Here is a 23,898-nt window from a genome sequence, read left to right as displayed (position 1 = left end):
CTTATAGTTCGATCCCACGTACAGGGGTACACAGATCTCCCCAGAGCGGCGAAGGTGCCGTTCAGGGTCAGAAACATGTTTTCAGACCCAAGCCTTTCGATCTGGGTGGGCTTCACCCGTCCAACAAAGTCCTCAAACTGCGGAGCTCAGGGGCTTCTGGGGTGGGCTGTCTGCCTGACGAGGAGCCCGCAAAGCTGGCTGAAGGTAGCGGCCAGGCCATGGGGCGGGGGGGTTGGTTTCCGTGCACTGACCGTGTGCCGTCGGTCCCCTCGCAGGCTATCTCAACGTGCTGTCCAACAGCCGCTGGCGGGAGCGCTGGTGCCGAGTCAAGGATAACAAGCTCATCTTCCACAAGGACAGGACCGATCTCAAGACCCACATCGTTTCTATTCCTCTCCGCGGCTGTGACGTGATCCCGGGCTTGGACTCCAGACACCCCCTTACGTTCCGACTGCTTCGCAACGGACAGGAGGTGGCCGTGCTGGAGGTAAGGTGCTGCCCGCGGCCACACTCAGACATCCTTCCCCGGGCTACCGTGGCTTCCGGCTGTGGCCTTCGTGCCCACCGTGGTGGCCTCTGCCGGCCTTTTCTGTCAACTCCTCCCTGTGCCGGTGCCCGTTCTTACCACACGGTACAGGCCGCCCTGCGCCGGCCCACCACCTGGCTTCCTTTCCTCTGCGTGCCTCTTTGTGGAGAAGAAATAGGCGACCCCATACAGCGCACTGCTTTTTAAAAGCAGCAGAAAAATAACTCGTTTTTCCCCTAACTATGGTGCACCTGTGAAACAAGGGTATTTCTTTAACTTGCCTTTTGGAATGTTCTTTAGAGACGAAACAGGTGTTTTTAGACAACCTTACAGACTGGCTTGTGTGCCATTCCCATAGAAACCGAAAGAACACCTTTAATTCTGAGGAGTCCTCCGCTTTGCGTGCGTTCGTTCTGTGCCTGCCTGCTTTACTGGAACGAATTCTTCACTAAAGCAGAAAAGCAACTGAAACCGGTTTCTTAGCTGTCTGCTGAGACTGCCAATGTTACTTTCCATCTATTACACAGTTTATTTTCTGCCCACTATTACCTCAGACCCCCTTTTCTTTATCTTTTTGTTATCATGACTCAGACGCGAAGACTTGCACACACACGCACCTGTGCGCAAGTGCCAGGGGTGTGAACTTCCAGAGTTCGCGGACGTGGGCTACGTCGGTGGCAGAAACGGGGCTGTGTTAGGTTTGCTGTACAGGCTGGGCACCCCATTACTCAGGTGTGGGGCCGGATTCTAATGGACTGTGGGGATAGATGGACAGCAGCAAGCCTGGGGCTTGGGGCCAAGGTCAGGGTGGCCTGTGAGGCCGTCTGGAAGGTCTTGCTAGCAGGTAGGAGTTCCTTTCAGAGACTCTTTTCACAGAAATGACTATTTTGGGGGGGGGCAGGAAAAGACTGGCACTGGAGTTCTTCATCCCACGGGCTGGTAGCCTGCGAGGCTGGATGGCCAGGATGGACGGTGGCCGGCTGCGGACTTATGGTGCTAGGACCACCTGGGGTCTGCACATCTGGGCCCTAGTCCTCCTTTTGCCCACACTGGCATCACACCATATCTTTTTGTCTCTCTCAGCTCTTTGATTCACCTGTAAAACATGAGTGTTGGGCCAGAGTCTGTGCGAGCTTCGGCAGACCTGGGAGGGGGAGCGAGGGGGGGGGAGGTCTGAGTTGGCCCGCGCCTGATCCCAGAGGGGACAGAGGGAAGACCCCAGGGCGGCCTGGTGAGGAAGGCACCATTGTGCACCTGCAGCCGGCAGAAGGACAGGCCCCCAGTCCTTGCGAGGGAGGGCAGCCCCTTCCTCCATGTCCGGGTCATCAATCACACACGCAGACACACGCACACACACATGCACACACGCACACACAGATACACGCACACACAGACGTGTGCGTGCGCACACACACACGCAGAGCCACACGACGCCTGACACACACAGGCAGCCCTGCCCCGGTCAGTCATGAAATGCGGTGCACCAGCCAGTAAATTTAATCTGCATGTTTTCTAAGGTCATTTTAACTTCTACTTTGAGATAATTTCAGCATTTCAGGAAAGTCGTGATAATAGTAGAAATAATTTCCGCGCACCCTCCATCCCCACCCCCAACAGCAGTGTTTTCCTGTGTGAGGGGTCTCTTGTGCTCCCCCTCCCCCATGCCTCTCCTGTGTGAAGTTTCTCAGAACCTTTTATAGCCGTGTTGCCCTTTTATCCCTCAATACCTCATTGTGAATTTGCTGAAAACAAAAGCGTTCCCTTACCAAAACCGGAATATAATTACCAAAATCAGGAAATTAACATTCACACACCTCTGTGATCTGGGTCATAGATCTGCATCGGCTTTCCCGAGCTGGACAGTGTCCCTTGCAGGCAGGAGGAAACCCCGGGCCATGTGTCGCCTCAGCCGTGGTGTCTTTCTCCGGCTGGCTGGTTTCATGGCGCGGAGACGTGCAGAGGGTACAGACCACTTCCTGTGTAGAGGCCCCTCGATCTGGGTGCATCTGCTGTTCCCCTGCTGTTGGGCTCCAGGTGGGCTCCCCGGCCGGAGCCCGTGGAGGCAGTGGTGGGTGTTACAGCATGCCCCGCCGGCAGGCGCACCCGTCACCTGCCCCACAGCCAGTGGTGTTAACTTCGCCCCCTTGGGCAGGGTGTCTGCACAGCTCCCCGCTGCACACTTCCTGGGCTTTCCTTTTGTCTTTAAAAGCATCATGTGGGAAGGTACTCTGAGACCGTCTGTGTAAGTGTCCTGTTATCACCCACAGCTGCACCTGCTAATGTCACTGTCCACTGATGACGTGCACCTGAAGCAGCCATTACTTAAGCACCTGCCCGCTTCTCCCTTCTCCCCCCCAGGCCTCCTCTTCTGAGGACATGGGCCGATGGATTGGGATTTTGCTGGCCGAGACGGGGTCCTCCACAGATCCCGGGGCCCTGCACTACGACTATATCGACGTGGAGACGTCTGCAAACGTCATCCAGACAGCCAAGCAGACCTTCTGGTAAGATCTGTGCGAAGTGGCCCTTTTCTGTCACTAGTTTTTTAATGTTTTGTGTGTGTAGACTCGGAGAAGAAAACAACTAAAGACTCTTGCTTTCATATTATATTGATCCAAACTCTGCTGAAATATCTGTCATTTCCTCCCTCCGTGTTTTCTCTTGGAGCAGGGGTGGAGAACTTTCTCTGTAAAGTTCAAGACAGTAAGTATTGTTGGCTTCGGGGGCCAAACGTTTCCTGTTGAAACTACCCACTCTGCCATCACAGCCGCAGACCATGGGTGAGCAAACAGGTGTGCTGTGTTCCGATAAAACTTTATTTGCAAAAACAGGCAGGGGACTGGATGTGGCCCATGGCCTTAGATCGCTGACCCGTGGAGTAAGGGGACACTTCTGCAACGAATGATTTACATCTGCTGTAAGGAGGGCTGAATTTTCAAGGTCATCAGTCATGTGCTTTTAAAACTTAAGTTGTGGTTTTATTTTTTAAAAAGGCTTGTATGTATGAAAACGTTGTTTTGAACATAATGACGAGGAAGATAATCGGACGCAATTCTCAAGGTTAGGTCCACAGACCCCGAGGGCACTGGAGACTCAGGCAGCCCAAAAGGCCAAAACTGGCTTCCTAATAGTACTGGGCTGAGGCCTATGCCCTGGGGCTGTGAGGGGGAGGGGCACTAGACGAGGGGGAGGGAACTTGGGCTCTGGGCCTGCGTGGTATTAAGTAGGAGGTCTGGACAAGGGCTCTGTAACATCTCAGTGCCTCAGCCCCCTTTGTAGAGACCAGGTGAGGGGAGGCGGTGTCCGGGGCAACATCTGGAGCTTCCTCTGGCCTCGTGTGTCCAGTCCCGGACCCCTGCGTCTGCTTCCCTCGTTGGTAGAGTTTGCATTGGAGGCCGAAGACAGGTGGCTCGAAACAAAGCAGGGGTTGGAGTTGTACCGTCTGCCTGTGACCATGAGCATACCAGCCGCTGTGGGCAGGCCCACCGGAGCTCTGCGATGGAGAGACCCCGTGTCCGCAGCGACACTGGCTTGCCTACCCTGAGCTCCACCGTCCAGTCTGAAGGCGCGTGCGGTGTGCGGGGAGCTCGAGCAGTCTCCAGTGCCTCTCGGGTGCTGCTGTAGCAGGAACATTTAGTGCTTGGCTGGAATGCTCCAGGCCAGGAGAGGCAGCGTGGGCTCCTAGGAGGGATCGAGCCCCATGTTACACCCGAACCGGGGTGATAGCCTTGAGCACACGGATTAATTTCTGTACGACTCTTCCAGAAAATCTCCAGTGACAGTAGAGGTTTCCTGAAGTCTAGACTCCCCGTTCTTACGGACCGTCCTTTGTGTCAAATCAGGGTGACAGAGTCAAGTACTGACTCTTCTGTTCCTATTCATTATTCTTCCATAAACACACCCTGTCCCGTTGGCCACATGCACATGGATTACAGTGAACCTCCTAATCATTCAGCATATGCAACAGACGAGCACATTTAATCAAGCGGCTTTTTAAGAAATGTAATGTCCATAAACCGGGTTTTGCAAAATCTCCCCATCTGGAGCGACATGAAAGAAAGGAGTTTGTGGTTTTTAACTGCTTCCTTGGAATTTATTAGATCACGGAGCCGCTCCTCGTGCACGTGTGTCTTCAGCTGTAATCAGCCAGCGAAGAACCCCACATCAGAGCAGCCCGAGTAACAGTATTTCCCCCAGAACAAAACAGCCTCTGCTTTCCAGAGGAGTGGAATATTAATCGAAACCAAATGTGGGAAGGTCCTGGTTTTGAGAAAGGAACGTAGATTGCAATATTGAAAAATTATTTGTTGAAAATATGTGCATAAGAAGTTTATGGCTACAAGAATTTTGGCTACCTCATTAAAATCTTTATAAATGTTAGTTAGCAATAGAAGTCATTCTTGTTTTTCAGTTCTCTAGCTAAACATGCATATAAAACTTGAGAGAAGAAATTTAACAAGTAAATGATGTTCAAAATATAAAATATGGCAGCTTGCCAGGGTAATAAATGTCCTGAGATTAAATTAATTTTTGCTTTTATGCAAATTGGCAGCCAGTTAATGAATCCTTTCAAGGTCGTCAAGGGGAGTGTCTGTGCACTGGATATGTCTGAGGGGGAGAGGACAATGGTATATTTTGGGAAGAAGGCAGTAAAAGAAAAAACAGTCATTTCAATTCTCCTGAGAGAAGTGGTGTATTTAGGAATATCAGTAACAGTAAACAGTTGGAATCTATTTTCCCAAGGCCTAGCCTATTTTTAAATGAGATGCATAGATTATATGACACAAGGGGAACATTCTGAATTTTTTTCCTGAAACTGTTTTCAAGCGACGCCCCGTTGGAGACCTGTGAGTGATCTATAGTCAGAGTGGTGGAGCTAGAAGGCCGTGGATCAGTGCGGCAGAGAGAGGGCAGTGCACAGACTGGGAGGGACCCATTAACCTGAGTCGCCATCTCACGGGAACCCCTTAAAACAGGGATGAACCTCGAGAGTGTTGTGCTGGGTGAACAAGACAGAGGCAGGAGGACGCGTTCTGTCGGATGCACTCCTGTGGCTGATCCACAGAGGCGGGAGGCGGGAGGCAGATGCGGGCCGGGGGTGGGGAAGCGCTGGGCGTGGAGGGTGGTGCTGGCTGCCCGGCCACCTCAATGCACTTACTGCCCCAGAACCGTCCACTTAGCCGTGAAAGACGGTAGACCTTACGCTGTGTTTTTGCACAGTACGTGCACTTCCTCTGAGAGGCTTACATTTTTAACAAGTGGCGTGGACTCTCTTACCTCGTTTCCACTTTTATATGTGGTTAAAACCTCTGTTGCACCCAGCAGAGGATGGGGGCCTGGTCCCCAGACAGAGGTGCACCTGCTACCTAGGGCCCAGACACCTGTGTTGGGGTGCAGGTCCCTCCGCAGAAGGCCCAAGCCTCTTCCCGCTGGACAGCCTGTGTGTCTGTGACCTCGCTCATTCCCATGCCCCGTGACTCGCAGCGCCCTGCTGGTGTCCAGTCTGAGCTCTGTCCTGCCCCGGTGCTCCCCGCTCCATCCTGGTGTCCCTGCTCCGTGTGCACAGTGCCACACAGCCAGCCTGTGACGGTCCCCGCTGCCGGGGCTCTGGACGCCCGGTCAGTGACCACCGAGTGGGGTGTGCGTCAGCCGTGCACATGGTGCCTCACCCCCAAATCCCCTCAAATGAGACGTTTACATTAGAAAAACTTAAATATATATTTTGAAACAAAAAATCCTCTGTTGTGGCAGAAGACTTACATACTTAAATTTTTCTCTTTCCTTCTTACATGTTCCTTTTCTACACATTTCCTTTTCCTATACATAATTATCTGTATTTTAAGTACAGAATAATCCTATAGGTTTTTGTCCCTTGCTGCACACATTAAAGAGCCTGTGTGAGGCTGAATTGCCGTGCCTGCCTTTGCCCAGCAGAGGGCGCGCCTGCACGTGGAACGGCGGGGAGGGGCCCCCTGGACCTCAGGCTCCTCTGCTTCTCCAGGGAACGGGGGGGGGGGGGGGGGCTTGCAAAGAAACACGATTTTTAAAAAATATTATTTTGGGGGGCACGTGGGTGGCTCAGTTGGTTAAGCATCCAACTCTTGATTGAAGCTCAGGTCTTAATCTCAGGGCTGTGAGTTTGAGCCCCTCACTAGGCTCCACGCTGGGTGTGGAGCCTACATTAAAAAAAAAAGTTTTATATATATAATTCCAGAGTATTTTAGTTTAGTTATTTAATTATTTTAGTTTATAGGAAGTGCTCTCCGGGTTCTGCCTTCCCTGGGCACTGACATCTCCCACTTCTAACAAACATAACTTCACGAGTCAGCCACTGGCAGGTCCGTGCACCCAGCACGCATTGGCCGAGAGCCTCCTGGGCCTGAAACATGAGGTCCAGAACGAGCAGGAGTGACCACGGCTGTACTCTCCTGAGGCTGACATTCTGGGGGACGTGCTAATCACAGGACATGTCAGGTGGCGATGAGCAGTGCACACAAGGAATGGCAGGACAGTGACTCCAGGGCATGGGGTGGGGGGGATGCTGCCTACTGCGGGGACTTGGGGGGGCTCTCACGGGGAAGTGAATCCCCACCGGGGCTGGAAGAACCACAGGGGCTCAGGAGGAGAGCTGCTGGGCAGAGGGGACCGTGGGGCAGTGGGTGGCCGCAGAGCCCTGCAGGCCACGCAGGGCTGACTGCTCTGGGAGCGCCGCGGACGCCAGTGCGCTGTGAGCGGAGGGTGACCCCTCTGGCTGGTCTCCTGGAGACACACACTGGCCACTGTCAGCCTCCCCAGGTTCAGGGGCGGGAGGTGAGTGGCATGGAGGTGCGGTGCTTCGTGTCCAGCGTGCATTACCACCGTCCTTGCCACCGTCCTGCGGGGCGGCTGCTCTCGGCACTGTCTTTGGCACTCTCCGGACACCCCACTGCTGCTGGGGTGCCGCTGGTGCTTCCGGCCCCGTCACCTCCAGCCGGGCCCTGAGCGTGTAGCGGGACTCAGGGAAGACGGGGTTGCTTGGGGGCGACTAACCTACTTCTTCTCCCGCAGTTTCATGAACAGACGTGGGATCTCAGCCAACCCGTACCTGGGGAGCACCACGAACGGCTACGCACACCCCAGCGGCACGGCACTGCACTACGATGACGTCCCGTGCATTAACGGCGCGGTGAGTGTGCCCTTCTGACGAGGGTCTGGGCTCCGGTGCGTTCGAAGTGGGGCGCTGGGAGGACGCCTGTAACCCGGGAGCCCTGACTTGCGGCCAGGAGCCGAGGGCTGTCTGCCGTGCTCTGGGGTAGGAGGCAGACTGCGCCCCGTCCGTCCTCCGCTTGGTTTTGACCAGCTGTTCATTGGCATCTGCACAAGCCGGTAACCAGACGCCGGGACCCCGTCATTCAGTGTCCTCATCATCACTTTAGTATCTCCGCACGGCCCAGAATACCGAGCGGAGGGTAGCGCGTTAGCGTCTGTAACTCGATACATCAAAAGAGAGCACAAGAGAGGTTATCGCTCAGCAGTCGGTGCTTGGAGAAGAGCTCCGAGAACTCGCATCACAAAGGAGGTGTTGCCACAGCCCTGGCTGTACTGCAGGCTCCCTGGGTACCGTGTCCTGGGCCACCAGGCGTGAGGCCCACAGAGTCCACAGGCTCATGGAGAGGCACTCAAGAAACCAGCCTCCCATTGGTCCCCCGGTATTAGGTGGGCTTAAAGTGGGCATCTGTCAAGATCTGTTTCAAAGGTTGGCAGAGAATGTGGTGATTGTTGGGTTTTTTTTTTTCAAACTTGGAAAGTATGTTAGATTTTTTTTCTTGCTGTTTTGCTCACCCATTCTTTTCTCAGTACTTTGATGGATGTCCCCAATCAGCTCCCTGTTTTCCGTGGTCATAAAATCCACACCTGCCCGAGGCAGGAACCGGGGGACCACGGCCTTCTTGAGGGAAGTGTGGGGGTCAAGCAAGGACTCCCGGAGTCAGAAATAGAAGCAGACTGAAAAGGTTTCTGTGGTCTGGGTCAGAGGTGGCCAGCCAGTTACCACATACTGTATGTCATGTGTCCCCAGGGTCTTGGACATCTTGTCATGGGTATCCTTCTCCTTCCACCCCCTTGGGCCTGCCCTGGGGTTCCTGCAGGGATTTGTTCACAGGCTCCTTGCTAGAGGCCTGCCTACCCTCTCTCCCTCCTTCCCGATTTTCTGCACATCCCCCAGCACCCGGGCTCTGCACTAGGGATAATGGCCTTCTGGTCCAGCAGGGCTGCAAGTGCGGGGGGAGGGGAGGTAGAGCAGAGTGAGGACCGGACCTGGCAGGCTCACATGAACATTAGGGGCCGTGCTGGGATGTGGGTGTGGGGTAGGAGCAGAGCCACTGCACAGCCCTGCCCTGGCTACAAGTCCCCCAGATGGTCTCCTGTCTGTGGCCGAGGTGGTCAGGGCTGGGGATGAGTCCTGCCCCAGTGAGAAAACGCGAGCTCCTGGCCCCCATCCGCACCTCCACCCTTCCCACCAGGGTCTCCAGAGTCTGAGGGGCTCCCGTGCCATGATAGCCCCAGCCCTCCTCCCCTGAGCACACCCACTTACGGAAGGCCGCATGGTGACCTCCGTGAGAGTGGGATCTCGAGTCGTCTCTGTGCGTCCTCCCAGGAGTGAGCCCATCCAGGTGGTCCCTGGCTGTCCTGGCTGCTGTTGGTTCTGGGCGACCACCAGCTCCTCTGGAGCAGGCGCCCTCATTGTAGGCCCAGCCACCAAACTCATCCCCACGGAGCGGTCTGCTGCTCTGGGCCCTCGGCCTCGGCCGCCAACCGCACTGGACAGACAACACACAAACCTGTGTCCGGACCTTCCTACCTGAAGGCCCCGTATGCCCCTTTTCCTGAAAGGGTTTTCTCCCTCCTTCCTTAGCTTCCACACACAAGCCGCAGGGCGGGCTGAGCGCCTGGACAAGCCCCGGACCTGCACGGGCGCTACCCCCCGCCCCCCCGCCGCCGTGCCCTTAGGTGTGGGTCATGCGGGTTCAGGCTGTCCCCCGGAATGAGCTTCTTCAGTGCACGCACAGCGTCCCCTGTCTCAGAGATAAAACTCCGCCATTCTGGAAGGGCTTTGCATTTAGCAATTGTTAGCAATTGTTCCTGTACATGGATGGCGGCGTGGAACAAGCGAGGTCCTATGCACAGTGTTTGCGGCCTGCTGGCTTAGTGGGGGCTTCCTTGAAGCTCAGGCTCTCCTTCCACTGGGCCCGTGCACACCGGGCTCCATCACCAGGCAGCTCCTCCTTTGCCAGGCCTCCTTTCTTGGTGTCATGAAGCTGGTACTTTCTGAGCCCACACCTGACATTTCAGCAGCGTATCGACTTCAGTCATCCCCAGGGACCCCCCAATGCCCGCACCAGATTGAAGTGAGTCTCCCAGAGGACCTCCTGATGTGCTCTTAATCTAGAAACCTCTATGTTTTCTAAGTGCTCCATGTGGCTTGGTCCTCTGGTATCTGGGAGGTTTTTGTCCATCCTGGGCACTTAAACCACCCTGGACAGCTGTTGCAGGCCATCCTCGTGGAGCCATCCCGTCTGGGCTTGTGCACGTGGGCCTCTGTGTTTAGATGGCACGAGGGTCCCCACATCACAAAAATAGACACCTCAAAGTTGCTGCAAAGGGACGGAAGTGCTCCTCACGTGAGATTTCAGACTGCTCCTATTTTTGTAACAAAAGGCTGTAATTACAGTCTGGCAGAAGGAGACGCTGCCAGAAGGATATAAAAATAGGGTAAAATGAGCATAACATAGGAATTAATATTTCTCTCTTTTTTTGTAAATGCAAAGCAATTTATAAAGACCTTTAAAATGGAAAGGGCTCTGGCTGTGGTTGTTAAGTTTAGGTTTTCATTTATGCTTTAATGTCCATGTTGCGAAGTGGCTTGTAGCTATTTTAGTCCTTTGTGAAAAGGTGGTCTGCTGAGACGATGCCATTATATCAGTTATATGCCGAAACATCCCCTTTTTTACGATGATTGCATTTCTTTCTTTCAACAGGCTGTGTTTTGGTCACTGTGTTTCTTCAGGCATAAGAGCGTGGCCCCGGGTGCAGGCTGACAGCCACCCGTGCCACCTAAGTCCCCGGTGCCTGCATGATGGATGGGAGGGTCAGGAGGCACTTTCTCCCTGGGGGAGGCTGCAGCCGGGAGGTTAGGAGCCCTGCTCTGCCTCAGTTTCCTCCTGCGTCTTGAGATTCCCGTGGGAATTCTATGGGTCAACAACTGTGAAGTGCTTGAAACAACGTCCAGGGCGTAGTCATGACTATGAATGAAAGTGCTTTGCTGGGATCGCAAGGTGCTTTCTGGGGACAGCCAGAGCTCCAGGTCTTGGGGCCCCCAGGCTGGCAGGCCTCTGCTCTCGGGATTAGAACTTCCAAAATCTGGTTCTTTAAAGAACAAAATGTCAAACCAGTTATTCTTTTTTCTCTGCATTAAAAAAACAGAACAAAAAAATTTCATAAGCCAGTTACCCTTGGAATGATTCAAGGAAAAAAGAAACCTTTCCTGAAGTCTCTCGAAGTAGAAATGTTGTCCACTCACGTGTGTGTGTTATATCGGTAACCGTGTGGGGTACGTGTCTGTGTTCTGGGGGTACTACTAATGTCTCACTATGCTAAAATCTCTGCTATGCTTTCTGTGGCCAAGGGCACTAACGACAAAGCTGTGTGTTGCAGTGGGACCCCGAAGACGGCCCTCCTGCTTCCTGTGCCCGGGGCCTGGGAGAAGAGGTGCTTTACGATAACGCGGTCCTGTACGATAACTTGCCGTCTCCGAAAATCTTTGCGCGCTACCCGCCTGCTGACAGAAAGGCTTCTAGGCCGTCTCCCGACAAACTGTCCTGTAACCATTACAAATACCCTTCCTCCTGCAGTCTGCCTCCCACTAACCCCTCTTCTCTGGGGAGGGCGTCTCTCGGGCTCAGCTCTCAGGTACAGCATCTCCTTCCATCCTGTTCTAGAATTGTCTGAATCACGGTCCTCCCGCAGGGGGTAGTCTCCAGCCCGCAGCAGATGAGACTCATCAAGGGTGAGGTGGGATTTGGGCCTCAGCCAGAATAGAATTTGCAAATGCAATCAACGTTGGGCTGCCCCAGAGCTGATGGAGGGCTCCTAACTAGCTCGTCGCTAAGGCACTGTATTTCTTGGCCTAAATCTGGCTCTCTTTCTATTCTTGCAAAATTCCCCAGTGAGTTTTGTGCATTACGTTGATTGAAGCCAAAGATCTTTAAAAGGACAGGGACAGTAAGACTTTCCAGAAGATTCTTGCACTGCAAGCATTTTTAATGTTTCCATCACAGGTATACGAGGAACGCTGGACTCCAGGTAGTAATTGCTTTCGATCTTGAAACGCTAAGCAGGATTTTCAGGGTACAACAGGGTTTTTCTGTAATGAGTCTGGAAGTGGAATGCCTAAAACCGAGTGTATGGTAATGAGGATTTGGGATTACGACTGATGATAAAGAACCTTGGCGTTGAGCTGCCGTCTGCTCCGTACCCCCAGTTACGGCAAACAATGACGTTGCGGTGCCAATGCTAATCTTGCGTGTTCACGCATTCCCCCCGAAGGTAGTGTGCTTTGCACACAGATCCAGGCGCCACAGCAAGAGAATACTCTGCAAACAGAAGCAGACGGGTGCACTCGACCCATTTCTTGGGTGATTTTAGGAAACACCAAGTGCTGGTAGGGTCCTGGCCTTTCACGCAGAGGTGGCTTAGGGCAGCTCTCCCCAATGCATCAAAGCCACCAAATCTGTGCAGGATTTGTGTTTTTCTGATTTTTAACCCCAGCAGCTCAGCTCTCTGAAGAGTCACTGAGTGGACACGTATCTGTGTACATACTTACTATTTCGTTGGCAGTGAGGTTCTGTGGGGTAGAAACCGCGGGATGAAGTACACCGCCTCGTGCTCGGGTTGTCCCCAGATTAGTCTGAAATGACCTGATGCGTCATTTCCATGTGCTTGTTCTTATTCACTGTTACTATTGCCAGTAGGAGCATGTTTGTACGTTGAATTTTAGTGCCCTTCGTTTCCTGTGCTCGCTTGGTCATTCTGATAGGCCAGCTGTTGTTTAATAGAGACAGCTTCCAATTATTGAGCACCTACAGTATGCCACGTGCTGTGCACCTGCCTGGCGTGTCACCTGACCTCTTTTAGGAATGTTCTAGGGAGGATTCAGTTATCTTTATTTATTTTTTTAATGAACAAATGAAGCTCAGAAAGTTTTAACAACTTGCTCAGCGTGTCCAAATCATGGAGCCAGAATCCGAAGCGAGGTCGTCTCCCCAGAGCGAGGCGTACAGCAGCAGCAACCAGCATCTGCCCCCGAGCAGACTGATGGCCCAGCCAGGGTGCACAGCAGTTGGCGGCTTGCGGCGGGGGGCGGAGGGGCGGAGGCCAGGGGCTGTTGCATGTGTTTAAAGAACCTGTGGCCACTTCAGGTCCATCCTGGTCCTGTGTGCTCCCCTTGCCTCCATCCTCTGAGCCATCAGTGAGTCAGAAGGTGGTTAGCTGTCCCGTGAGGACGCCGGTCAGCAGCAGAGCCGCTCAAGCCGGAATCTGGTACTCAGCCGTGCCGCTCCCTAAAGAGCATCCCCTGGAAAGAAAAGCTGTTTGTGTTTAAAAACATAGACTTTTACTAATCTCAACCAAATGCTCCTTGGATACCCAACTGCCTGTGCCAGTTTCTTGACGGGCATTTATGATCTCCCGATAGAAATCTCTGTGACCTATACTGCATCCCGACGGGAGACGTCCAAGTTCCTCACTTGCCATGGACCTCAGTTCCAGAGCCGCTTAGCCAGCGCAGGAGAAGCACGGCAGCTCCGTGTTTGGACACCAGAAGGGTGTTCTACTCCCTTCATTTTTCCTGTGTGTGCTAGGTTATATGAAAGATTCAGGGACTGAGACAATTTACTGAGAAAAAGAAAGGGTTTGGTTTTTAATTATTGTTGGTTTTTAAAATGTTCTTACGTGTTTATTTCAACAGCTGAAGAGTAAAAAGCCGCCAGTAGCCTCCAGTGGGGTTACGGGAAAAGGGAAGACTGTAAGTAGCCAGCAGAAGAAGGCAGATTCCGCGGCCAGCGTGAAGCGGACATCCTCAAGTAAGTTCATCGTTCAGTTTCTTGGTTCTAGTGCCAGGTGCGGTTTGCAGAATTGGGGCCGTCAGAGCCATGCTTTCTCCTCACCTGTGCAGGTAGAGATGCCAGGTGTGGGGTTCCGCTGGCGAGAAGAGACTCTCTTCATTGTCACCCTCCCTCCTTGCCGGATGGAAGAACGGTGATGGTTTTTAACCCAGCTTTTAGGCCCCTTGTATAAAGCTGGTCTGCTAAGTGTGGCAGTGGTTACACGTGTTTAAGGAGGAGGCGGTCGTAGGTGCAGGAGACCTCGGCTTGTGTCCCCGATCTGTTGGTGACTTAGTGACTTCGGTCAAGCCGTGTAAACGCTCTAAGCTCAGCTCCCTGTGTGGGAGATGTAGACAAGTGGCTGCTGTGGTTTCTGGGACTGAAGGAATTGAGGTGCCACACGGGCTCCCAAGCAGGAGAGCAACGTAAGGACCGATAAGGTGGACAGTCTCCCGTTCCTTCTCCCAGCCTCATCATCAGGTAGGTGTTACCCTGGCCCCTTGTGCAAGGGCAGAAATCCTCTCTGAGACCAAGGCCCCCCCCCCCCAACGCCTCACAGCTGGCAGGTGACAAAACCAGAGCGATGACCAGGCTTCATGCCCCAAATCTGAGCAGAGAAGCAGCAGGATGCAAGGGAGGGACTCGGCCCACCCGAGCGAGTGCCCCGTGCCCTCCCTCCCCTGCAGATGGATCTGTCTGAAGGGACGACACTGCGTGTGTAGACGTGTTGGCTTCAGCCCTGGTGGTGGTGGCCCCGGTCATTCGGCCAGCTGGGCGGCACTTAGCTTCCATGCGGCCCTCTGCTTGCCGCTGGGGCAGTTGGCATCCGGCTGCTTTGGGCTCGCGGGGAAGTGCACAGGCAGATCGGCAGGCGTTTACGAGGCTCGGGAGCTCTGAAGCGGGTTGGGAGGAGGACGTGAGTTAGACACCAGTGATGGGTTTGACAGGATCGCTTGGGAGGTCGTGTCTACACTTTCTGAATCTGGCTCCACTCACTAGTCGACCAGTGTCTGTGTCAGTGAAGATGAGGCCGGCCAGCTGGCCGCACTGAAGTCACCATCTCTGACTTCCTGACCCGCTGGCACCGTTACGGGCGTCCAGAGTTTGAGAGCACATGGGGAGGGAGAGGCCGGCCTTTTCTTCGGCCACGTGCACGGACGAGCCTTGGGCTTCTGCTCCGAGGGAACTTGCATTCTGTCCCTCTGCTTGTCTACACTTCCCTCGTCCTCAAACGTGCATTTCAAGCAGACAGGTCAGGAGCCAGCTGGGTCACAGTTTTATTATGCTGACTTATTTTGACCTTATCTTTCTGGCAAATCTTATTTCTCTAATGCAGTTGGGTATATTGATAGTCACTTAAAATTTTAGTGCGGTGCATTCGGGGAGGGGCGGTTGGGGGAAGGGAATAGCTTGTGCCCGAAAGCTCTCCTGTGCAGAGCCCGAGCCTCGTGGGATCTCGTCTCGATAGCTCTTCTCCCAGTGCCTGTGCTCATTTCATTTCCTAGGTGATTTATTCCTTTATTTTATGAGACCTTCTGTGGGGAATCTTTATTAACTTTGGTGACATCTAATCGTGACAAAAGAGAAAAATAATTGCATTCTGTGTTTCTGCTGAATACAGCCAGTTGCCTTGTAGACTGGATGGGCTTTGCTGCGTGGGGACCAAAAGATGTGGGTATTTATAGGTTATTACATACAGGTTTGTGGGAAAGCATCTCCCATCAGAAAGAAGTGAGCAGGTTTTGGACTTTGTGGAACATACTCTTACCCTGGCCACGAACAGCAGTGCTTTTGTTTCAGATTGTTGCTTTTGTTATCCACGTGCTGGCATTTTTTAATATCATATCTGTGTGTGCATTTCCTATTTGCTTTTCGGGGAAGTGTACTGGGGATGGACGATTTTGCACCTGCCGTCGGAAACACAGAGTGGCATCGCGATCGTGACCGTTTGTGCTGTGGGATTCAGTGACTTCAGCACCTAGGACAGGTGCCAGAGGTGGTTGGCATGGTCTCTGCGTGGACAGGGCTCCGGGGACTCAGCTGTCCCTGACAATTACTAGAGCTGCCAGGGAGTGTCCACCCTGCCCCAGGCATCACAGGCTTTCGTGAGATGGGTTTTAGGTACAAATATCACGTTTTTTTTAAACCCCAAGGTAGGCCTTCCCACTTCTGCTTTATAGAGGGTGAAGCTGAGGCTCAGGGAGGTCAGCTGACGGCCCAGCATCACAGCTACCTCTCTGGCCCACGCCTCCGCTGGGAACCGTCACCCCACGCTGCTGCCCAGAAGTCACTGCGTGTCCAGTGGAGCAGCACAGACGCAGGCCAGCGACGGCAGTGCTGTGGGGTGTGCTGTGGGGCGTGAAGCTGTGGGGGAGGGTGACGTGCAGGAGGCCCCCAAGGGGTAACCAGGTGTGGGAGGCAGTGGGAGCTCCGAAGTTGGTGGCCCTCCATCACGCCTGTGACATCATCATCTCCTCACGGTATTTGTCCAGAGAGGGGCCTTCTGACTTAGTATTATCAAAAGGCCAACATAATTAAAGGAGAGGAGCTTGGGGTAGGCATTTTAAGGACATTAATTAGTAGTGTGACACTGGCCAAATCTCAGACGGTTTCCCGAAGACTTGTTCCCTCTTTATTCTTCACTCATTCTGTTATTTAATGAGCACTGGCGTCGTGCCCATCTTGCCTGTTCCGAGTGCTTCGTAAACATTATGTTGACCCTTGTAAACGCCCTGAGAATGACCACGTCACAGACGAGGGAACTGAGGCACAGAGAGGCGAGGGGCCTTGCTGCGGGTCACGCGGCCGATGCGGCGAGCTGGGGCTCTAACCAGCCGGTCGGGCCCGGACGCCACTCTGCAAGGACTCCCCGAGTCTCCGTTCTTCACTCGCTCACTCAGCGGAGGCCCGCACGCTCGCTCCAGGCCGGGCACCGACCGCGGCCCAGGGGACAGAGCTGCCATCCGGTCACCAGACGGCCAGACAGCGCAGGCGCCGGGCTCAGGGGTTCTGAACAATAACAGAGAAGTGCACAAACCCAGGGGTGACCCTCGATGTCATGACAGGGTGCTCTTCCCAGCCTTACCGCCTCCAAGGACAGGGAGGCAAGGGACGTCCTCATACTCTATTCTCATTTTCTTACCTGTATTGGGAAATTTGAACTACTCACCTTTCTACTTCGTTCAAACTGGTCCCATTCTTTTTCTTACCAAATTAGCGAAATAACCAGATTAGAGTTTCTTTTCCTGTGTTGGCTGATTTTAAACAGGTTTTATGAATTACCCTGTTATCCGTTTGGTTAAACCTAATTTTCTTTTGCTGCTTTTTTTTTTCTGTAAGATGCTGACCAGTACAAATATGGCAAAAACCGGGTCGAAGCCGATGCCAAGCGGTTGCAGAGCAAAGAAGAGGAGCTGCTGAAGCGGAAGGAGACCCTACGGAACAGGCTGGCCCAGCTCCGGAAAGAGAGGAGAGACCTGAGGGCCGCCATCGAAGTGAACGCTGGTATGGGGGGCGAGGGGGTCTGCGGTTCCAGCTGGCCTGGGCACCTCCTTGGGTTAGAGCCTCGATTTCCTCCCGTTCTGCCCACGGGGTCTCACCTTAGTAAGACCATACCTCCCCGTGCGGTGCTGCTTGTCGTTTGGAAGCACTGGGGGTAAGCCCGAGGCAGGTGCTGCAGAGGGGAGACCGTGGAACAGGCAAGAGGAGGCTGGGACGGCCCCTCAGCCTGCCTGCTCATGGGGGCCGGCGGTGCTGGGAGCCATCCCTGCCTCGGGTGTTGGCGCACAGATGCTCAGGAGCGTCTGGTCATGTGTCTGATGAAGCAGCTGGGGGTTGTTGCAGGGGAACATTCCACAGGGACCGTAAGATGCAGGAGCCCAGGTAAGAGGTCTCTGCAGCGATGGAAGGGGCCCTCCGTGTCCCGAGAAGGGACAGTGTCTGAATTCTTGGATGGGAGTGGGGACACAGGCCAGGTTAGCAGAGACACTCTCCAAGGGGAAGTCGGACCCAAGGCAGTCGCCGGAGAGCCGAGTCGGGACCGGAGGGCGTCTCTGACTCAGGTGTTAGTTCTTGCTGGCGGGAGCTGGGGTGTGGCTCCTGGTTCTGGGGATGGACCTGCTAACATCGTCACCTCGGCTCAAGACTGGCTCTCATCCTGGGGCGAGACCCGCTCTTCAGGCTTGGATTAGGCGGCCTCGAGGGGCGCAGAGGACCAGGAAGGTCCAGAGGGGAGAGCCCTGCTCTCCTGCGGCTCTCCTGCAGGCAGGAGTTGGCACACCCGCACCGGAACAGGCTGTCAGCGCTTGCAGCCCTCCGGACCCAGGGCCTCAGTGACTTCTATGACAGGAGGCGCTCTCGCAGTTTGAAGTCTGGGTGGTTAGGTACAGGCTGAGCGGGTGGGAGAGAACCCGTAGGAGGGACAGGACGTGGCCTCCGGCCACCTGCGGGGGAGGGGGACCAAATGCTGGGTCAGAGACCCTGGGAGGAGCTCCCAGGCCAACAAGGCAGAAGGAGGGTTTCTTCCTTCTGCTGCTTCAGGTCTGCAGGAGAGCCATGGTGCAGAGCCACGAGACCGGCTCCCACGCCGCGAGCGTTGGAGGCCGGGGCCACGCACCAAAGTCAGGCGACCCCTTGGAATCTGCTTTCCTGCTTGTGCAGTGGGTACGCGAACTGCCTCCTTGCGTCACCCAAACACGTGTCAGATAAAGGAATCGAGCGAGTGCACCGTGAAGCCTCGGGTGCCTGGTCTGAGGAGGTCAGGCTTACAGTAGTCGACCCCACAGGCAGGAGAGAGGACGCGGGATAGCAGGCAGAACCCCCAGAACAGGAAAGCAGCCAGACTTCCCGAGTCCGCGGCACCTCTGTAGGCCCCTGCGGAGCCTGCTGAGCCCCGGGCCTCGAAGTCTGGGATTTGTGAGAATCAAGAGCTCCGGCTTCCAGGTCGGTCTTCCAGCTGCGGGACAGCGGAGTGGTCAGAAACGGCCTCGGCTCTTTTGCAGAACGGCCGAACTTGAGTTCTGTAGAAGGGCTCAGCTCAGGGCCACTCAGGCCAGAGAGTCCACAGGGGTCCTGTGAGGGGCCCAGTGCGTGTCCTCCGTCCCCTGGGCCCCTCGCCCGTGGCTGTAGCGACAGTGTGTCTGTGGGGTTTCAGGCAGGAAGACCCGGGTGGTTCTGGAAGACAAGCTAAAGAGCCTGGAGGAGGAGTGTAAGCTGAAGGAGGCGGAGCGCGTCAACCTGGAGCTGGAGCTGACGGACGTCACGGAGAGCCTGAAGAAGGCCCTGGCCGGCGGGGTCACCCTGGGGCTGGCCATCGAGCCCAGGTCGGGGACGTCCAGCCCGCAGGTAAGGTCTGCACCCGCCCGGCACACACACAGCCGCGCATCAGCCTCGGACGCGTTCTCGGCTGTGTTCCGAGCCGCCGACGCCGTGTTTGCTTCTCTCCGTGGAAAGATGCTGGGCACACGAGCCCGTTTCCCTTCCCTCCTCCCATCCGATGATCAGAGGCTCAGCTCTTATCTCTTTTGAACCGTGTCCTAATTCGATTCCAGTTCATTAGTTAGAGACCTTACTCCGATGTAGCTGGTTTTATGGAGACATGCAGCACGTCTCGGGAACCCTGCCAGGTGCCGGGAGGCACAGGCAGGAAACACGGCCTCCCCCTCACTTCTCACGGAACGAGTGCGAATCACGTTCCAAAACGAATTACCATGTTCGGCGACTTACCGTTCACTCTCGTTAGACTGACGGTCACTGGGAGGATACTGCTGTCCTTTTCTCCTGGCAATGCCATCGGGTCCCTGGGGAGTCACATGTCATCGCTTCCATCTCACAAACCAGGCAGCAGAGGCCCAGAGAAGTGACGTGAAGCTGCCCAGGCTCAGGCAGCCTCCTGGGCAGCCCTGGTCACAGGCTCCGTCTCGGAGGCCTGCAGCTCCCCACCCCCACCTCCCCAAAATCCCACCGCCCACCTTACACCTGTCCCTCCCTGAAACTCCAGTCCCCGCCCCTGTCCGCCAGCCACCCCTGGACGTTGAGAAGTTGGCCCTGGCCTGGCAGAGCTGGGTCCAGCAAGCAAGGCAGGTGCTCTCAGCGCCAGAACCGGAACCCCAACCACGCACCTCTTCCTCCAGCCGCAGCTTGTAGGAAAACAGGCTCGGGGGTCAGAGAGGCAGGGCTTGGGGTCACCTCCCTTCTCGAGGCCTTGCCTTGTCACCCGCAAAATGGGGATGACATTGCCGCATCTGTAAGAGCTCATGGCGCAGTGCCTGGCCACAGACAGTGTGGGCTCATTATGTGTATGTTGGTTTGGGTATTCATTCGTTCATTGCTCAACAAATTATGAATACATACCCAGGCTGTGCACCTGCGGGGTGCCGGGCGCTCTCCAGGCACAGGGCACCCCATGGAGCCTGTGTTCCGGCAAGGGAGGAGGCTGCAGGTTACGTGTACGTCCAGGTGGATTCCTGCCGTGAGATCAAGGCGCAGGGAGGGCAGGTGTGCTGGGAGCTGGCATGCAAGGGCTGGGACCCTGGTGTCTCCGCATCCTGCTTGAACAGGACCGGGCACAGTGAGGTCAGCTGTAACTAGAGGTGGGCGTCATACTGAGACACTCGGCTTGTGGACCCCACGGGCCCTGGCCTCCTGCAGGGGTGGCCGCACCACCCCCTGGGGGTCTCTCCTGCTGTCCCAGGCTCTCCTCCCCACTCCCTTCCTTCGGAGCCCTCACACATTTTCTGGGCTCTGGCCCCACCCCCACTCCCCTGCAGCCACCCTCCTTTCACCCCTCCCCTTCCAAATTAAACTTCTGGAAATAGTTGTCAGTTCCCACAGTGTCCTGTTCACCTGCTCTCTCCACTCTCTGAACCTGCTTTCCCTAAGGTCACCTCCAAACTACAAATCCCCGACCTCACCCCTGCCTCCAAATTCCAGGCATCTCTCCAAGCTGGCTACTTTCTTCATGTGGTGACCCTACATCCCCCCAGGGGTCCCCTCTCTCTAGGGGTGACCTCACATCCCCCCGGGGGTCCCCTCTTTGTAATGGTGACCTTGCATTACCTCCCCACATGTCCTCTCTCTTTTGCAGTGATGCTGTGTTCCCCCGGGGGTCCCCTCTCTGTAGGGAGACCCCGCATCCCCCCACGTCTCCTTTCTCTAGTAGCAACTCTGCATTCCTCATAGGTCCCCCTCTCCAGTGGTGACTCTGCATCACCCCTCAGGGGTCCCCTCTTTCCAGTGGTGACTCTGTATCCCCCAGGGGTCCCCATCTTGGCCCCCACTTGTCAGGTTTTCTCTCTTTTGGCTCAAATAGCCAAGCTTGTCCTTCCAAAGGCTCAGGACGGGTCTATTGGAACCTCCCCACCCGGACCGTGGGGCCTGGTGGCTTCCTCTCCTGGCACTTGCGTTGCCATCATCTGCGCTGGGATTGGCAGCTCCCTGCACTTCCTGCCTAGACCTCATCCCCAGAACGTGTGTCATCGGACGGATGTCCCAGAGGAGCGTCACGGGCTGCCTCGCAGACCCAGTGTGGCCTCTGCCCGAAAGGGAGGATGATGTCTCTCCTTTCTGCCAGCCACTCCCGCCCCCACTCCCTCCCAGACAGCATGGCTTTTAAAAGCATTTCCCCATAAACCAGAACACGGGTAAAGCTGGCCGCCTGGTGTGTGGGGTCAGCAGCACCCAGTGGGGACCCTAAGTGACCCACCTTATCGTTCTGCTCAACAGCGTGCTGTACAACCCGACCAGCGTCTCCGGGTCACACGCTGCGCATCAGTGACCGGGGGGAGTGTGGTCCTGGGGCCACATCCGGGCAGGCCCGGCTCCCTGCCAGCGCTCTTCCCTGAGCGGCCTGCACCTTCCTGGGGTGGGGGGGGGCGCTTTTCACTCCATGTTGTCTTCAGAAAACACCTTCCTTTGGCCTCTGTGGACCGTGTGTGCTGTAGACAGTTGGGAGCCCCAGGATCATCGGGCGGGGCTGGGTCCACGCTGCCGCCGGCCACGGGCCCTGTGACTGACGTAGAGCTCTTTGCAGGCAGTGCGCAGACGGTGCAGGGGGACAGGGCGGGGCCCCTGCCTGCCTCCCAGCGCCCCCAGCCGGCCCGTCGGCCACGGATGAGTAGAAGGTGGTCCTAGAGCCGGTGCTGACCCCATGGGGTCATGGTTACTGTTCTTGCCTGTTTCCCAAACCCGTGTGTCTTTAAAACAAGCAGTCACCCGCTGGGACGTGCTGCGGGTCTGGAGGCCTCACCTCACGCGGGGTCTTCTGTCTGCATTGACAGTCTCCAGTTTTTAGGCATCGGACTCTGGAGAGCTCACCCATGTCCAGCTGTGAGACCAGCGATGCCGAGGGCCCCGTGCCGGTGAACAGCGCGGCCGTGCTGAGGAAGAGCCAGCCGGCGGGCGGCTCCCCCTGCCGGGGGCACGTGCTACGGAAGGCCAAGGTGAGCTTGCCCTCCCGCAGTGGGGACACCTGCCCCGAGGCGTGCCAGCCGCCGTGGGAGGGACGGGGGAGAATCCATGTCCTGACTGTCCCCCGAGTCCCCACTGTCCCAGCCTCCTTCAGGGGCCTCCTTTGCAAAGGCAGAAAGCCCAGAACCTCACTGCCAGGCACGTCCCAGCTGGTGGCAGGACCAGCAGTGGCTCTGGGCATGCCTGGGTTCTCCTTGCTGCAGTGCAGACTGGACCAGGTGACCCCAGGGGTTCTTCACACAGAGTCCAGGCCTAGACTCTCCTCCAGCACTTGCCGCCCCGCCCCCCCAACCCCCCCCCCCGCCGCCTTGTCGGTGGTGTCCGCGGCACATGCTAAACCCCCGGGCCCACTGCAGTCTCTGGTCTCCCCGTGGGATCGGCCCTGACAAGCTTTGATGCTGAACTGAACGCTCAGAAAACTTAGAAACCACTTGTAGGGTATCAGAGCACGCGGTTCTTGACGGTGCCAACTGCAGGTGTGTCCTACAGAAAAGTCATACTTGGAATAATTACGTTAATCCTTCAGATGAATGTAATTTGCTCTGATGGGAATGGAGGCGGGCGGCCTCCCTCCGCTGCCGCTGGGCCCTGCAGTACTGTCAGGACCTTGGTTCCCGGGCCCCTTCAGAACCTGGTCCAAACTGGCTAGAAGTCTGTGCTTTTCGGAGAGGCAGGCCTGTGTCGGGGAGGAAGGCGAGCGGCACCCCCCCCCCCCGGGGCCCTGGCGTGCTCGCGGGGCGGCCCTGGTGGCCGTGGCTGCAGACACGTCTGAGACCTCGTGGCCTCCCTGGCAGCGTTCGAAGCCCGGGAGTATTGCCGAGTCTGGGGAAGGAAGGGCGGCCGCGTGTTTCTGTTCCTTGCTTAGCAGGTGTGGGGCATTCTGGGTCTGTACCTGTTAGCGCACGTTAAGGGGGCGCGTATTGCCCGAGGGGTCTTAGGACGGAGCTGTCTAGTGCAGCCCCCTGTTTGCAGGTGAGAAGTGCGGGGAAAGCGCCTCACTTATTTGGTCTCTTCACTGTCACGTCGGATCTGCGACTGAGCCGCTGCAGCCCCTTCACGAGCTGGGTGTCCTGAGGGTGCTCGGTGGCCCCGGCGTGGGGACTGCAGCTGCTGCCACTGCTCTGATAAACGCGGGGCGCCCGGTCTTGGCAGGCTCATGCACGGCGACACCGAGGCCGGCCACACTCCCAGGGGGACCTAGCCGTCCGCGCTCACAGGTCCAGAAACCGTGCCCGCAGCCTCAGGAAGCGACTCCTGAGAACAGTGACCAGGGGCTCACGGCTGGGGGCAGGGGTGGGGCTTGGCCTCTCGGCTCTGGAACAGCCGTCCCCTCGTTGATCTGATTCGCACCTCAAACAGCGATTCCCGAACTTGTGAGCGGCCGCTGTACCGGTTTCCACACCGTAGGCGGCCAGCGTCCACGGTGCAGCCCTGTCTCCTGGCGCCTTGCCCCTTTGACCTGTGCCCTTCCTCTCGCCACACGCAGGAATGGGAGCTGAAGAACGGGACGTAGAGGGACGGCAGGACGCCCCGCCGCCACCGCAGGACGCTCCGCCCATGCGGCCGCCGCTGGACGCCCGGGTGTGTGGCTGACCCCGCCGCCAGCGCCCAGACTCGCCCGCGCGTCCTCTTGCTACTGTACTTGTCCCCTCTCACGAAAGTCACTTGTAACCCTTCGGTTTCCACCTCTCCCTGCCGAGGAGCAGAAGGGAGGTAGAGGAGTCCCACGGCAGGTGAGAAGCTGCGTCTTTTTACCGAGCTCAGCGA

The 23,898-nt window shown here is 56.1% G+C and overlaps 1 protein-coding gene across 4 annotated transcripts in view; it reads left to right on the top strand.

Moving 5' to 3' along the window:
• Positions 1-23,892, top strand: part of AFAP1 (actin filament associated protein 1) — a 144,526-nt gene extending 120,634 nt beyond the window's left edge. For all 4 annotated transcript variants that reach the window (XM_040625225.1, XM_040625223.1, XM_040625224.1 and 1 more), the window contains 8 exons: positions 276-487; positions 2,885-3,030; positions 7,574-7,691; positions 13,530-13,644; positions 17,005-17,169; positions 18,818-19,008; positions 21,942-22,103; positions 23,618-23,892. In XM_040625225.1, coding sequence (XP_040481159.1) covers positions 276-487; positions 2,885-3,030; positions 7,574-7,691; positions 13,530-13,644; positions 17,005-17,169; positions 18,818-19,008; positions 21,942-22,103; positions 23,618-23,644 — 1,136 coding nt within the window. In that variant the 3' untranslated portion in view covers positions 23,645-23,892. The remainder of the gene's footprint in view (positions 1-275; positions 488-2,884; positions 3,031-7,573; positions 7,692-13,529; positions 13,645-17,004; positions 17,170-18,817; positions 19,009-21,941; positions 22,104-23,617) is intronic.
• Positions 23,893-23,898: the final 6 nt, after the last annotated feature.

The sequence above is a fragment of the Ursus maritimus genome, unplaced genomic scaffold, assembly GCF_017311325.1.
Source record: "Ursus maritimus isolate PB19 unplaced genomic scaffold, ASM1731132v1 scaffold_8, whole genome shotgun sequence".
NCBI lineage: Eukaryota > Metazoa > Chordata > Mammalia > Carnivora > Ursidae > Ursus > Ursus maritimus.
This window is presented reverse-complemented; position numbering and strand designations above follow the sequence as displayed.